General features: G+C 33.9%; 1 protein-coding gene across 2 annotated transcripts in view; it reads left to right on the top strand.

The window, feature by feature from the left end:
- The first annotated feature begins 8,316 nt into the window (after positions 1-8,316).
- LOC105224092 (uncharacterized) overlaps positions 8,317-17,211 on the top strand; it is a 31,405-nt gene continuing 22,510 nt past the window's right edge. Inside the window, exons 1-2 of one of the 2 annotated variants that reach the window (XM_011202094.4) lie at positions 8,317-8,429; positions 10,840-17,211. In XM_011202094.4, the coding sequence (XP_011200396.2) occupies positions 10,857-17,211 (6,355 nt within the window). In that variant the 5' untranslated portion in view covers positions 8,317-8,429; positions 10,840-10,856. Of the gene's footprint in view, positions 8,596-10,839 lie in introns of both variants that reach the window. The other variant, XM_019989610.3, reaches the window with a different exon arrangement.

Raw genomic sequence — 17,211 nt, 5'->3', positions numbered from 1 at the left:
AAGAAAGTCGACCGATATTAGCACGATCTCTTCGTGGCATCGTTTACAATCTGTAATTGATCACTTTGTGTGCAACGCATATAACATTTTCACTGAATAATTTTCAAAAATTTTTGAAGCAAACGACAAATTTGAACGATTCAAATAATTGAAAAACATAACAAAAAATATTGAAAAAAAAATTGTATTGAAAAAATTAACTTTTTGGAATTGTCCAATTTTCCCACTTTTCCTCATGAAAAGCATACAGGTTTTTTTATTTCTTAACCTTCCCCGATCCCCACAGAACATTACCTGAAAATTTCATCAAGATTGGTTCAGTCGTTCTCTCAGCATTTGTAATAAACAAACATTCATTCGTTTGTATGGGAAAAAGAAGAGGGCTGGTTTTAGGGGGTTTCCGGCAATTATTCGAACTTTTCTTGCCGTAAAAACCATCCTTGAACCTCAACGAACATTTTAAAAAAAGAATTGGCAAAATTGGTCTAGGCGTTTTTGAGTTATGCGCTTACCAACACATTTTGCGATTTATTTTTATATATAAAGATGTATAAGATAAGAATCTTTTCAGAACAAGAAAAACCGAATAATTGGAAGAATTATTGAATTTTTATGCAGCCACACATATACATATGTATATTTATTTCCTCGGTTAACCTTATACTACTAAAAGTCTTTGTACAATTGCGAAATTGCGATCAACTCAAATCTGTCATCAATAGTAACAGATTTACAGGCTAGTTCAATAAGAAAAAGCTTAAAGATGCAATTAATAGCGTTATTAAAAATCGTGGATACTACGAATACCATGGAACAATTCGACATAAGTATAGGGGTATTCTCTTGCTCTTGCAAAACCCGGTGCACGGTGCAAGCATTGCAAATTTACAACGGCACAACAACAAACACACACAGAAAAATATTTGCAAGGGCTGTGAAATATGTCAGACCAAAACCCATGTATATTAGCGTGCAATGTCACGCAAAAATAAAATTGCAACCCTGTTGTAGTTGCCATTTTACATAAAGACATATTACGTCGTTAAACTGTTGAGAAAGGTAAATTTTAATTAGATTTTATAATTTCTATTTAAATTATAAAGTTTTGTTACAGTTTTTTTGTTAAAAATGCATTTACAATAACAATTACAATAAATTGACTGAATCAGTCGCTCATATATCACTAGATTCTGCAATGGGTGCTCTCGTGCCCTTGTATATTTCGGTGTAGTATTTTTGCAATCTGCAATCTTGCAAGAGCAAGAGAATACCCCTTATGTTATTAGATTTTGGTTAGTCTCAGTATTAAATACAGCGCACTATACCAAAAAAGGGATTAGCAAGAACAAACGCGTCGCATATTAGAGAGTGCAGCTAGTAATCTCAATAAAAAAGCTATTAAACTCCATGTTATTTGAAAATGTATGGCGAAAGGGTGCTTGTGCGTCGTTAAATAACGGTAATTGTAAGTACTTGATTATATATTGCCTTTGCCAGAACAACAACAAAGAACAGTTTTCCAGTCACTTAAATCCAGAACAAAAAATGTATCAGAAAATGTTGGGTGAAGATTTAAACAGCAAATGAACAAACATTTTGTACACTATTTATGGACGTGCAATTAGCTGCTGTAGTGTAATGTCCCCAAAAACAGTTTAACATATGTACATATTTTCAAGTGTTTGCCTTTAGTTCACCGACGGGGAGGCTTAACAGACATTAATGGGTATCAGAGACCTGCATTGAGTATGATCGATCCGGTTTGATCAGCCTCGCTCAAAACGGTCACAACTCAGCACAGCGGTTCGCAACAAAATTGTTCGATCGAGTTTCGTGCTCAAAACGAAGGAGTTCGATCAGTTGATTGGATTGCTCTGCTTACTGATTGAAACTGATTGGTTGGTTCCGGTATGATGATTGGAAATGATTGTACAGAAAAAGACGATCAAGTCCAACGATGCACGAAAACTCAGACATCGATCAAGTTGCATTTGAATTGATTGTGATTAGACCAATCAGATCGAGAATTGCCCTGCGAATGTGTATATACGTACATAGTTTGTTTGTACATATTTGTGTGTTTTAACGGAAACAAGTTGCGATGCATAAAATTAACCAAAACATTACTGCATATATTTCTTCATTTTTAACGCTTAAAACTAAAATTCAATTAATGCTTAAAATTAATAAACAATGGTAATGCTTTGGGAACACAAATTTCTAATTCTAATCACTTCTTCATTGAGATCCACAAAAACTTAAAATTAAAAAAAGGTTTATTTTTTGGTTTCAATCTTAATCGCTAAAACTTTTATAAAATGAATTTAAAAAAAATAAGCTTTCAACTGAACATGGTCCGAGCCTATTTCTTTTTTCAGTTATAATATTTCAAGCTAAAGAAAAAGAACGCTCAGCGACTGCGCTGCTGGCAGGAACCAACCGGTATGACCAAACGGTATGATTGTGATCGATCGGAATGCAAGCAGCATTCTCGAACATTCTTTGCTGCTCACACAAGGCTTTCGATCGAGAAAAATCATGACGAAACAAGCAAGAGTGATTGAAACTGATTGTTCGCTTCGAGCACGCTCGCTTACGATCATTCATTTTTGTTGAAGCAAAGTTTTCCGTCACAAAAAATCTGAGTCAATGATCGGGTATGATTGAAAAAATTGTGATCGTTGCAGCTCTCTGATGGGTATGAATGGCACAAATAGTGAAGGCATTGCGACGAGTCCGTTGGCGGAATGGGTGTAAAAAATGAGCTGTTTACCAATGCCTGAAGGTGATAAAACAAAACTTGACGAATATTTTGATGAAATCATACTTCATACTAATATTATAAATGCGAATGTAAGTTTGTTTGTTACGCTTTCACACAAAAACTACTTAACCGATCATCATGAAACTTTGTACATATACTCCTGAAGGTATTAGAAGTAAAATAGGGTACTTTATATTAAAAAAAAAGTTTTTAAGAATGAAAAAAATACATGCAGTATAAAATTATTAAAACTTTTGAGGTAATCCGTAATTTTTGTGGTTAGCTGTCACTTTATTATTTTAGATCTTACTCGCTGATGTTAATTCTTAATCTGCTTTTCTTAGCAAATGCCTCGGAAGCGGAAATCTGCTATATATCCAAACCATACTCATACTAATATTATAAATGCGAAAATGAAGTTTAAATATATGTGTGTATATATAAATACATTACAAACTGAATTTTTTTTCACAATCGATTTTTTGGAAAAGTTTATGTATGATAATTACTATATTATCATTATTTTTTTTAACTTATACTATATGGGTATATTGTTCTATTGTATAATTTACAATACTAAATAAATCAATTTACTAATTCTTAATATTCACATAATTTGTACATATGTAAGTTAAATTAACAATAACATTTTAAATTAAATAGTATTGAGTAATTTAAATATAATAATAATAGTTATTGAGTCCGACTTACTAATATAATACTATACTATTTAACCCTTAAATGCATTGTTTTTCCTTTTTAAATACCATAAATTGTAACAGATAGAAAATTAAGCATAGATTAAGGGAAAAATAAAGAAAAAAATTTTATTTTCTCACCCCCCAGATTGGCTGTTGTAGTGTGTAATTATATAATTCATATGAATAAATTATATATTTATAAGAAATAAGTCAAATATAAAAAAGATATTATTGTACCCGCAGTAAAACTATTATTTGCCGATTTTGCTTGCTGATGTATTTCTACATCACAATTATAACGCTCGTATTTACTATAACTGTTATTGAATTCTAAATAAAACCAATGTAATGTGTTTTTCTTACCTTTATCCTCTCATAACTAAATCACTTATAGCACGTAAAAATACTATTAACTAACCACCAAAATGAGATTGCAATTTTACCGCCAAAGTATGTATTTGTAAGTGGCGCGCCAAGCTGTCAAATTATTAAAATTAAAAAGTGAAATGTCATATGAAAGTTTGCGTTCAAAACCAACACAGATACTTTTAGCACCTAATAAAAGTAAAAAGTACTGTGTTTGAGTTACCGTTTAGAAATTATGTAAGGAAGAAAACACTGATGTATATATACATCATCACGCATTTAAGGGTTAAGTTTGTACACTCCAGCTGGCGCTCATCCAAGTTAGGTATGCAAATTTCTTAAGCAACTTGTATAGGTGCTACCGTTTTCAATACAACTATGTCGATTGAATAAGGAAATGTCGAATGAGCGCTTGGAACACAACTGTGGTTATTCTTGCTTTGAAGTACATAAAGTCCAGTACCCTCAATTTTGAGAAATTACCCCGCGACTTTAAAGAATACATACATACATATGTATGTATACGTGTGAAATAATAATATGAAATTTGAATATTACTTATAATAATAGAGATGAGTCAATAATAACTAAATTTTATTGCTTGGTTGAGATCAACAATTCTTAAAAAATATTACAGGCAATGAAGTTTCAACACCTTAAAATATTGTTACAAAAGTAGTATTAAATTGTATTTGTATTGCTATATGCATCCCTTATTATAGCTGTAGGTACATATATGGTCTTGTAGGTACATATTTGTCTTGTTGTAGACATCTGGCGCCGCGGCTGTCTGCTTGTCTACTTAAACAATTTCTGAGTCTGGGGCCGTGGCTGTCTGCTTGTCTAAACAATAGCTGCATTTGGCGCCGTATAGCATTATGTTCTTATAATTTCCAGACGCAATATTCTAGAAGGACACGTCAGCATCAGCGAGGAGTGCGTGGCTATATAAGCCGTGGCAGCGCCAACGTAACCAACCAGTGCTAAGAGTAAACTGATATAGTTTAGACGAGTTGTAAAATAAAGAGATTTTGTTGAAGTGAATTAAACGGCTTTTAGTTTTATTTGTCAATCCAGAGATACGAACCTAGTAAAGTAAAACTAGCAAGGAGTAAATTCGCAACAATATGCATATTGAAATGCAATAACAAATGTTAAAATATATTTCACCATAACAAAAATAAATAATTCAGAATTCTTACAATTTAAAAAATAAAATACAAAGTATTAATCTAGGATATTTTTGTAGACAATGTTATAAGTTTTCCCGTCGGGTGCGAATATATGCAAATACTGGGCATTAGATACACGTGAACAGGCTACATAAAGTTGACCATGAGAGAAGCATGGGTTTTCTAAATGCCCTCCTGCTACCTGTAATGTTTGTCCTTGTGTCTTGTTTATAGTAACAGCAAAGCTAAGCTTGAGAGGAAGCTGAACCCTTTCAAATTCAGTGGGAATAATTGGTATCCGAGGTGTTATAACACTATTTCCCTTACCGACACCTGTTAAAACATTAGCACCAAATTTTGTTGTAATTCCGGAAAAACATTAGCAATGAGATCCACATCACTTTCTATTAAATTACAAAATTCTCTTGACAGTAATACATAGCCTTCAACGTCAACATCTAAACAACCATCACCAATTTTCAACAACATTTCTGCGTAAAGTCCTGAATCCACGTCATTATGAAGATGCGCTTCATATTCGTTTTCAGGCGGAGTTTTTCAACTGTCGACCATAAGCGTGATGATTTAATGCACGCTTGAGTTTCATGTGCTGGTGTCCCCCTCTGAATCACTTGGAGGGTTATAGGAAGTATTCATTGTTTAAATATTTAAAAGCTAATCTAAAACAATTGCGAAAAATTTGTAAAAAAAAAATTGCAAGAAGAAAATTTCAATTTGTAATGTATGTATATATGTATATAAATGCTAATAATTAAAAGCGAATCCTAAATAATTGCTGGAAATTTGTAAAAAATAGAAAGGAAGAATATAACTGTTATGTATAAACATATAAACTTCAAAAAAGAATTAAATAAAAAAATATAAAAAATCAATTGTTTTATTTATAAGAAAAAAGTTAACTAATACGATAGGCAGAGGCGATAACTGAATAACCAAACAAATAACCCATAGCAAGTTGCGCGATAACCACACAAATAACCTATCGACCAGTTTTCTGTAACACATGGGTGACCATAACAATAATCAAACAAACTATTTTCAGTAAGAGAAAGCGAACCAAACAAATGCGCAAAATCATTGAGAGAGAGCGAATAAGCTAATCACACCGACGTGTAGTGAAAAGAAGAAAAGGTTACTTTTTTCCCGAAGCCAGAACCAAAATTACCTATCGTATAACGAAGGCATTAATTACTGTTAACCTATCGGTGACCAGTTACTTAACTATTACTCATCATTACTCATAAGTAACTTATCCACAACTTGGTGAAACCGGTTTTGTCAATTAAAGCTATCTTTCAGTTAAGCTAGGTGAAGGATAATATTAACCGTGTATTAAGAAAACAGTTCTGAAGTGGGTATTAATCTGTATATACCGTTGGCATATATAAGCTGTCTTACGGGGCATCTCGACACGATAGAATTTATAGAATACTAGCTGTCAATCGAATTGCTATTGCCATTGCCAAATCTGTACGTGGGCATTTGCTAGCATGATAGAATCATTTGCGCAAAGGCGTATGGCAGGTAGGTTCGAGCTGATGTAGCGCATGCTTTGAGCTCTTGAAAATTTTATTTTATCATTTGCGAAATGCCGTCGGGTAGGTAGCTGATGTAGCGTACATTTGAAATCTTTTATGTGGAAAATAAAAAAAGGATTAAGATCCTTTTGTTTACAAATGTATTTCTGGCAAAAAGAAAATAATACCAAGGATAAAGATCTTTTTTTTTACAAATGTATTTCTGGGAAAAATAAGAAAAGGAGAAAGATCCTTTTTTACAAATGTACTTCTGGGAAAAATAAGAATTCATATTTTTGGACTATTATATGATAATTGCGGCATAAATTTTATATACCAATTGAAATAATATATTTAAAATGCGCAATAATATTTTGATTTATGCTTGTAGTTTATTAAATTCAAGACTTCGCTCATTCCCAACCCAATTTGCATAATTTTTCTGTAAATTAACAATATTAAACTAAATATTAATTTTTTGAAAGAATGTTATTTTGAAAATGTACTTTATTTTTATAATATAACACAACCGTCTTAATACTTGCTCTTATAAATTTCATATTTCCAAATTGAAAATGCCGTCGGCATATGTGCAAATGGGATATGTTGCCTCTTCAAAATTTTCATAGAAATGAAAACTGCGCTGTCAAACTGCTGAAGTGACAGCTTCTAGCTTACTAGACATGGCAAACTAGATAGTATTCTATGTCTAGCAAGCTATGAGCAATGTGGAGTCTCCACAGGCTATGTGCACGGCAATGCAGCTAGTATTCTATAAATTCTATCGTGTCGAGATGCCCCGTTAGATTCGACCAACATTGGAGAGTACCCAGCAAGACACAGCTACCAAAACTCCAATCCTTTTAAAGGTAATAACGACCTGCATAAAGTATGATGAGTTTCAATTAGAATTGTCAATTGAACCTTAACTGGTCTACCTAAATAAAAACATTGAGCGGCGCGTTTCTACCGCTCACAATTAAAGGCGACGCGACATCTCTAAATAAAGTGCTGAACCCATAGAGCTCTCAGTTGTCGCTCTGACTAATTTATTTATTTATTTATTCACGCCAATCGGCTTTGTACAGAAAAGTGTAACAAAAATAAAAAATAAAACAGAAGGCATACCCATGACTAGGCAAATCACACATTAATGATACTGTATTGATACATTATTAACTAATTGTCTATTTACTAAGTCTACAACCCTGCTCCTCCTTTAAAATTATTTCTAAATTTGCCAACGACAGTAGAGAGAAGAGTAGAGAATGCCACTGATATGCAAAATGTAAAATTATTCAAATTATTCGTCCTACTGTCGTCGGCAAATTTAAGAATATATTGAAGTTAGCGAGATCGGCAACTGACGGCCAGCAGTCGTGCAATCGTGCAGCTGTCTAAATAACTGTGTCCATAAGAACGTGTGTATTTTAATATTTGACAGATGTGGCGCTCTATGTATTCAGCACTTCAAAGTTGCTTGTCGTTTAAAGTTGCAATAATAATTTTTTAAAAATTTTATTGTGTTCGAAACTAATAAATTTCTCAACCCTGACAAATTTTATATTCACCATGTACGACACTGTTGCATTTATTTCGTATTCTATTGGATATATATATTTTTTCACTAATATTAGAATTTTTTATTTGGAAAAAGTCACAGTAATTTTTAGAAAGTCTAGTATTTTTAAATGTTAATTTCCTATTTCAATAATCCTCAAACTGAAGGCCATATCATTGATGTATACTTTTCAATGCCAAGTTCGAACAGGGTTGTACGGTTAGGATGTAGGGAAGCGCACATTGGTAACACTGTCGTCATTTTCATTTTTATATCTCGTCGTCGTTGTCTCGTTTGGTGAAAATGAAGCAGTGATTTTAAGAAAAAGTAAAGAAAATGATAATATATACAAATTTGTAATATTGTTTAAAATTCGTATTGTACATATTATTTGTTTTATTTAATGTTGCTTTAGTATTTAAAATAAGTACAATCGAACGTGAGTAAATCGTGAAATTCGTCGCCAAAGTAGGCCAAACAACAAGACAAGCAGGCAAGCACCCGATCAAAGAAGACAAGTAGAAGTAGAAATTTTTTGCTTTTGGTCATTGAATTTTCCTCAGTAGCAAGTTGATGCACAGCTTAGCAAAGAAAAAACCAACGCAAAGACAATTCAAAAGTAAATGCAAAGCTAAACGAGTCGTCGAGTTTATATTGTAATTGTGTCGTAAAGCAAACGAAAAATAATGCAAAGCAAGGAGTAATTAGGAAAGTGGAAGTGCTCAACCATAATGTGCAAAGTGAATTCTAATTAAAGAAAGCAAGAAGAAAACAAAAATGATTAGACATTGGATTAAAAACAAAATGAGTAAATAAAAAAAAATAATAGAAAGATTTGAAGATCATCAGACTTTAGTTAAATTATCTCTGTTAACACCAATAAAAAATCGGTAATCTTTACTTCCTACATTCCTTGCTGACACAGCAAAGTTGTGGAAATCAAAACTTGCGTCGAGAGCTGCTGGTGGCGGGTTGAAGTAAAAGTAAAAATACCTACCAACAAACCATTATTGCGAAGGTGTAGTGTTAAATTTTATAAAAAAACTTAATCGGAACATTCTTTGTTTCTGTAAGCTATTAACGCATGTAATTTTTAGTATATGTATATAAACCACATTCATTTGTTCAAGGTGATATTAAAATTTACCACCGCTATTTGGAATGCACACTTGTTTAAATCTTCAATTTTCTTTAAAATGTGGTTATACATATATACATATTGTATTTATTGAAAAATAAGAGGTACGAATTTTCTCATGTTAATCATGTTACAAATTTAATTAATTCGAATTGACCAAAATTTCTCACATGTAGTATATAAACATTAAAACTAAATACAAAATTAAAAAAAACGTAAACCTGTTCTCGGATACAGTCAGATGTACTAAACCCTCCAGGATATTTAGGGAATCTTATGTGCTGATACAACAGTCAAAATAAAAATTTATATAAAAAACTTTTCGTCCTCAAATCGCGAATTCTCATCTCACACGTGTGTATGTATGTATATACAGTTCTTTAAATGACTACTCAATAAGTAGGGTGAGAATATATAGTAAGTGATACCAATTGTTAATGATATTGTTATACAAGTAATTTTTTCGGAAAATATGTGTATATAAAATGCATGTTTTAAAATCCTGCCAAAATATAGTCGTTTCTTCGATTTTGAATCAAGGGTCAGCAAAGTATTATTTATATGTTTTTTCTTGGTACTACAATTAAAAAAACAATGTAAATGCGCTAAAATACAGACCAATAAGATGAATAAATTATAATTACATTTTTGAATAGTAACACCTGTTGTAAAAGTGTTAACTTGCACAGAGTTAGAAGTAGAATACGTTTGTTAAAAATACATAAGTTACAACAAAAAAAAAAATAAAAAAAAAATAAAATATAATTTGATGAAACAAAACTACACTACACATGAAGAAAGTAAGTGAAATTCGAACTTACATAGCAAAGCGCCACAACCAAATAAAATACTGGTTTTCAACACGCATACAGATAAAAACAGTTATAATGCCTCGAAGGCCTTGCTACAAGCACAAAGTTTTCGTTAAACCGAAGAAAGTGTCGGAGGAAAGAAAAATTATATCAAAAACTATAAATTTAAAAAAGCGTTATATTGAGTATAGAATGAATTCAAGGCTTATTAGAAATTATAATTTTACATTATTTATTACTTGAAATCGAAATTTTATGTAAATATAAGTGTATGTCAATTATAATTAATATAATTTTAAATTTTATGCGGGGGAATTTTAGAATAGCATCCACCGATTTTGGATACGTTCGGATAGAGGATGCTCTCCAGATTAAGAAAATGTGTATGTATATATGGTTGCTGCTGACTTATGTTTTTTGAGATATTTATATTTAAAATAAAAAATTCAACTATTTAAATTTCTTCAATTTATAATGAATTTTTTACATTACATTTTTGATTAATTCGTTTCTAACCATTTATATTTTATTAAATAGTTTGAAAATAACTCCTTCTCAGTTCAAATCGGTGGATTTTATTCTAAATCCCAGCCTTTTGTGCTCTTATTATGTATCTATATTGATACCATTTGTTTAAGGTTATTTATATAAGTGGGAAATCTCTTTGGTTTGAGAAATATGTAGTTATTTTTGGTAATTTCTTTTTCTTATTATAATTGTTTGCGATAAATACTTACAAACATATACATATATGTATGATTAATGTACATACTTATTATCATTTAAGATTCTTTAAGGAATATTATGGATCCAAATAGACATCACGAAGTCATTGGTGGCGATGACGAAGGGCAAAGTGCAATGTATTTTACTAGAGGAATCAATGATGGTCGAACGAATACTCAATATTATTCGCATGAGAGAGTTATCGTTAATAATAAATCTTGTGTGTGCCCAAACATGTCAAATAATATTACGTGCAATGCATGTTCATCGACAGCAGATGGAACCTGGAATTCAGAACACTCTTTAAGAGTAGATTTTCAAAAATCAGGTTCATCGCGAGATAAAATCAATCAAAATTCAATATATCCACACGATAGCAGGCAATTTTTCCATTCAAATAGCAACGTAACTTACGGAACAGAAGTAATGCCTACCAACAGAATTATTGTAGGATTACAACAAGAAAGAAATTCAGTGTCTAATAAAAGCTGTGCCTTGGAGTCGAATTGTAATTTCAAGCAACAACTTCAGCATCAACAATCTCACCACCAATCGCAGCCGCCAAACCTTATACAAATGCCAACACATTCGAATACAGCCAATGCAACAAATTTACCACCTCAACAACTGCAACAAAACCATCATCAACATCTAAGTGCAATAAGTAATTATCCTAAAGGCAGTATATATGACGATATAGTGAGTTACCATGCATCGGTTCCTGATCACGGGTCGACAAAAGCAACAATATACAGTGAGGTTATACAGAGTCAAAAGACAGTTGCAACAACAATGGACTTAATACATAACAGCAAAAGGGATGCTAATACCATTATAAATCCAAGTAACTCATTAGCTTTGAAGGAACAGCAAGGAAGCCCAAACTATGCCCGAAAATGTCCGCAAATCTTTGCACACAGCGATCATAGCAACACGCACACAAGACATCAGAGCTTATATATGTCGACACCACAATTTAGTTCTGATAAGTTCGGTAATATTCATGCGCAAAGGAAAATTGTACATGACTCAGAACTTATGGTCCGTGGCTATGGTTCTGAGGTGAAGCAGAACGAATTGCAAATGTCTTCTATTAATAACTATTCGCAGCATGGTAGTGGTAACAGCTATCATCATAATGCTCACGAGAGTTCATTGCAACAGTCGCAGTTAAATATTCAGCACCAAGAAACATTATTAAACAATGCCAGACCACATTTGTCTCGAAGTCAAAATTATTATATGCAAGGTGCCGAAATACCTACCATCTCAGAAAAGCCACCGATTACAACAAAACAGACGCAAATTATAAGTCAGTATTCAAAAAGCCAGAAAGCCTTACCATCTCCCTCCCAAGTGCACTCATTATCACTTCCTCGCCACCCTACGAAGACGACTACTCATGATTTGGTGTTTAAAAATAAAGAAGAAATATATAGCGACACAATGCATCATCAAAATAATGGCTTATATGCTAATCCATACAAAACGTCCTCGCCTTTGGATACCTGCTGTAAGGACGTAACTTCCCCTTATAACAGTATAACTAATAGCTTTAGTGAAAGTAATGTACAGCATGGTTATTTCAAAATCAGTAAAATAGCGAAAGAGACAGTCACTAAAAACAGTTTTTGTACGGAAAATCAAAATACCCCTCCTTCTACTCCTGTTCACCGTTCGTCTGGATACAAAGCTCAACCATATTTTTATGAAGCACAGCATATAAAGTATGATAACAATACGCATAGTACAAATTATATGTCGCCATCTACTGCTGTGGCAGCTTCACCGTCACCTTCGCACACAACGCCGCCATCTCACATACAAATGCATCACACAAGCCTAACCCCACAGAGCCAATCACAATCACCGTCGAATTATACACAATTAATTCGTCAACAACATCACAATCAAATTGAAAGTCATCGGTCATCCGCGCGTACACATCAGGAAAGCGCCGCAGTTCATCAAAATCCGAATTATTGTGGTTTTGAACGACATCCCCAGAGTTCCAAGACACTGCCCTCTCATTCGCTGACTATCCAAACTTTATCGCAGTCGCAATCGATAGATCCACAGATGCAATCTAAACAAATTTCAAACCTCTCTAACCAAGGACCAAAGCAAAATGCTATAAAGAAAACCCAAGTCCAAAAAACCAATTACAGGGAACTTATTAACCAGGTAGTCGCAATGAGAAGTGCTACATCGGAAAAGGAATTGGATTTACAGATAATCAAGAAAGCCTTAAACTCAGCGTCAGGTCAGACAGGAGTTTCACCTGTGGACAAATTATCTCAAAGCGAAGCTCCTCTAAACAACGGTTGTTTATCATTGCCCATTAATGCCTCAATATCTAAAGACTATGGGGCTGGGTCAATAGAAAATGGGTATTTAGTGGAAAATCCATCCATGTCTACACGCAATATAGCCAAAGTTTGTAACGATGCAAACTTACCTGAAATGCATCAGAGGATCAAGATAGAGGAGCCATTAACTCCATCGCCTCTAGATTTATCGATGCGTACAGTTAAAACGAAGGCTGATTCTACTGAGTATCGATATAATCAAGCAATTTTAAAAAATTCCCAAACTGATTTTAGGCACAGCCTGCCGAGAGTAGATTTCACCCCAAATTTTGCGTTGCACTCGGATGAGAGATTAGAGGGCTCTAAAATAATAGTAAGCCAACAAAATGAACAATTCTACAGTTCATCGGAGGTTACAAGGCCAGTAATAATGCCTGCTGATTGCAAGTTAATTGCAGCACAACCAGAACTAAAACGGAATTTGCAGCAATTTTCCGCTGAAATTTCATCTAAAGTTTGCACTATCTCACCCCGGATCGGCCCAACTCCAATCAGTAACCTGAAGACAAATTCTGTGGCATTTAAAACTTCTGAAAAAAGCTTACAAATATGTCAGATGCGTCCAAGTGTTGTAGAAACAAATCCTTTTGCGACAGTAAAAACAATAAAATCTGAACCACTTTTAGTGATTGGTAGTAATGTACCTGCAACAGCCGAACAATTTAAACCATCTACTAATATGGGGACAATATCGAAAACTAGCTCTGAACTTACTATTTCGCCAGCTTATTCTGGTGGAGTTATAAAAACTGCTGATCCCATTTCTCTAGTAAATACCAATCCTTCATCCAATACATTAGTTCGAGAACAGCGGAATCCTAATTATCTTGGTCGTAAACGCCATCTTCAAGAGTACTCAAATTCTCAACGTAATGAACCCGTCGTTAAGCAAAGATATCAGGAACATATCGTTCAACCAAACGCTATATTAACACCTATAACTCCCACTTCAACGGCGGTTATAACAGTAAATGATCGAGTAGTAAGTGAGGAAAAAGAACTAGATGTGAAAATAGTTGGAAAGTCAATACATGCCGAAATTATTCCATGCTTACAAAGGGAAAACTCCATAATTGTTAACAACAATGTACCTATTTGTAAAATAGAGCCACTGACGCCGACAATGGATACTCCACCGCCAACAATTCCACAACCTGTTCCAATTGCACCAATAAAAACGGAGGCAAATTTAATAATTGCAGCCCGCATTAGAACTAAAGCGGAACTGAAAGGTTTTACTTTCAGTACACCAATAAACGTACCCAGTACTTTTAAAGAGCCCATTAAAATAAAAGAAGAACCAAGTATTTCTTCGACATTTAACGCTGAGCTGCCGTCCATTCCAGGTCTAGACGAAAAATACGATTCGATTGATATTTTAGATTGCAATTGGAATAATAAATGTACTGATTTTATGGAGCAGTTACTTACAAGTTCACGGAAAAGTAATGCCAAATGCCGATTTGTAAGTGTGAACACGGATTTAAGGGTAGAGAGTCAAAAATCTTCAAATGATATTAAAGACCCAGAAACAAGGGACATAACAATAGAAAATAATTCATCAAACGTTAGTATTGAATCGACAGAAAGCAGTAAGTCTTGTGATATAATTGACGTAAGGGTTCAAAGTACCATGACAGGAGAACGTCTTACAGGTAAATCCCCAGAAGGTCATTCTTCTCAGTCAAATAATGTCGTTATTCAAAAAAAGATAAGTAAAAAAGATAGGGGGAAAATGAGATTACAGCAAGAAAAACGTATTGCTGCTCGTTTGCAAGTGGAGAGCAGTTCGGAGAGTGACGATGAAATTATTAAAAGAAAATCGGATCGTTCGAAGAAACCACTAAAGAAAATTAAAGCTCGACAAAGCAATCACACTGATACAAATCAGTTTTCTGATTGCGGCTGCGATTCTTCCGAGAGTAATGATAATAATAACGTTAAAAACATTACTACAAAAACATATGTTCAAGGAAACGATGACAAAGGCGTACAAGAAAAGTTATCACCAAAACTGCATAATTTACAGGATATAACGACGTTAGCGGATTTAAATCAAAATACTGCTATTACAAATATCCACTCTGTAACCAATGAATCAAAATCTCCCGATAGTGCGCAAGAATTAGACAGAAAGAGTATTGGGGAAAAGGAGACATATAATAATATGCACATTGAAAAACAAACAGGAAAGGGTACGGCGATAACGTCGATGCAAAATAATTCTAAATATAAAGAAGTCATTGAAGAAAAGAAAGGTGAAAAAAAAACAAAAGTGCATTTAATGGTAGGTTTAAACACAATGACACGCTCCAAGCAGAAACGAGAAATGGAACTGCAATTGGCAAATAGCAAAGTATTGCGCAATGATAAAATTATTCGTAATTCCACTACCAAAATTAAGTCAATCAAACGAAAGTATGTGCGGAAATTTGCCAACAATCAGAGCTCTGCATCGACAATTTGCAAAGAGCTTTCAAACAAGCATTGTGATCGCGAACTTTCAATGCGGTTGCGTTCTAGAAATGAAAAGTCGGGGAAAGCTGGCAAAACTGAAAAGGTACCTGATTCCAGTTGTAAGAAATTGAATAAGGCAACATTGGCTATCAACAAAAGTGATATTCAAAATAGCAAGCCTAAAGATAAAGAAAGTCAATTGCTTTTAGAAGCTTACCGTTATAAACGTTCGCTCAAAATTCCTCCCAGCTTAATTACTATAGATCATCCACACAATCTGAAAATGGCCGCTTCTCTACCAGATTTGGAGCGTGAACAAGATCCTTTATTATCAAATACTAATCGAAACTCTAAATTTGCAAAATCTATAGAGAGATTGCTTCAAAAGTCAACACCAAATATCAGCAAAAAGTCCTTATTAACTACTAGAACCCAACAAGAAGAGCAACTGTGTCATGAAAGGCGGTCAATAATTGATGTACTGCATTCGCGTGTCATAAATACAAACGTTGCCTTCAGTACAAAGCCCAAAAATAAAAGAAATGTAAACCATTATGGTGTTTCGAGCCAAATTCATAGCGATGTTTCCCACAGTGCAGAATCGAGTTCAGTTACAGAACTATTTTCTATACCTGTGAAAAAAGATTTTGACGAAGAATCTAGTGATGGAAAGAAACGGCATTTTAGCATTTTTGAAACAACTGTGTTAAAAACTAAAACACGAACAGAGTCTAAAATGCAACAACGAAAAGAGATTATTCGAGAGATTTTCGTAGGCGATGATCGGCCAGCATCTGCTCCACCTGAAATAATATCCCAGATGTCAGATGGAAATGACAAAATGACATTCGAACAGAAATACGAACAATTCTTACAACAATTAAACATTGTCATAAACGATTCTGTTCCGGGCTTAGTTTCTGCATCAACTTCGACAGCGAACCAACATATTAAAGATGAGGAAGACACCTTGGCAAGTATTGGTGTACCTGAAACCGACGATAATACATCACTAAACTTAAAAGTTGCTAACCGAACCACGCCTGAAATAGATAATACAGCATCTGGTTTTAGAAGAAGACGGCCGGGAAAGTATCTGCGGCGTAAAGGAAGTTCCGGTTTTGATTACATACGTAAAAAAAAGAAACCTAATTCAACTCTATCCGGGAACCAGAGTTCCGCTCAAAATTTGCAAATGTTAGCCAAACTAGATAGGAAAACGGAGGAAGAAAAGTATGAAAAGAAAGTGAAGACCGAGAGTGATGTGTGTCGTGAAATAAATAAATGGGTGCTAAACAAAAGCGTTGGCCAAAGTGCAATGCATAAAGCAGCACGTCTAGGTTACATAGATGTTGTTGTTTACTGTTTGGACCGTATGGGTATGAATCCAGATCAGAAAGATAATGCTGGTTATACCCCGCTACATGAAGCTTGTACAAAAGGTTGGCTTGAGATTGCTAGAACACTCTTGCAGTACGGTGCGAATCATTCAGAAGCGGCTCATTCAGGCATACGACCGTTGCACGAGGCAAGTGAAAATGATCACGAAGAAATTGTAAGGTTACTGCTATCTTATGGTGCCGATCCTTTACTCGCTACGTATTCAG

The sequence above is a fragment of the Bactrocera dorsalis genome, chromosome 5 (genome assembly GCF_023373825.1).
Source record: "Bactrocera dorsalis isolate Fly_Bdor chromosome 5, ASM2337382v1, whole genome shotgun sequence".
NCBI classification, from domain to species: domain Eukaryota; kingdom Metazoa; phylum Arthropoda; class Insecta; order Diptera; family Tephritidae; genus Bactrocera; species Bactrocera dorsalis.
The sequence above is the reverse complement of the archived record's forward strand: the minus strand, read 5'-3'. Positions and strand labels throughout refer to the sequence as shown.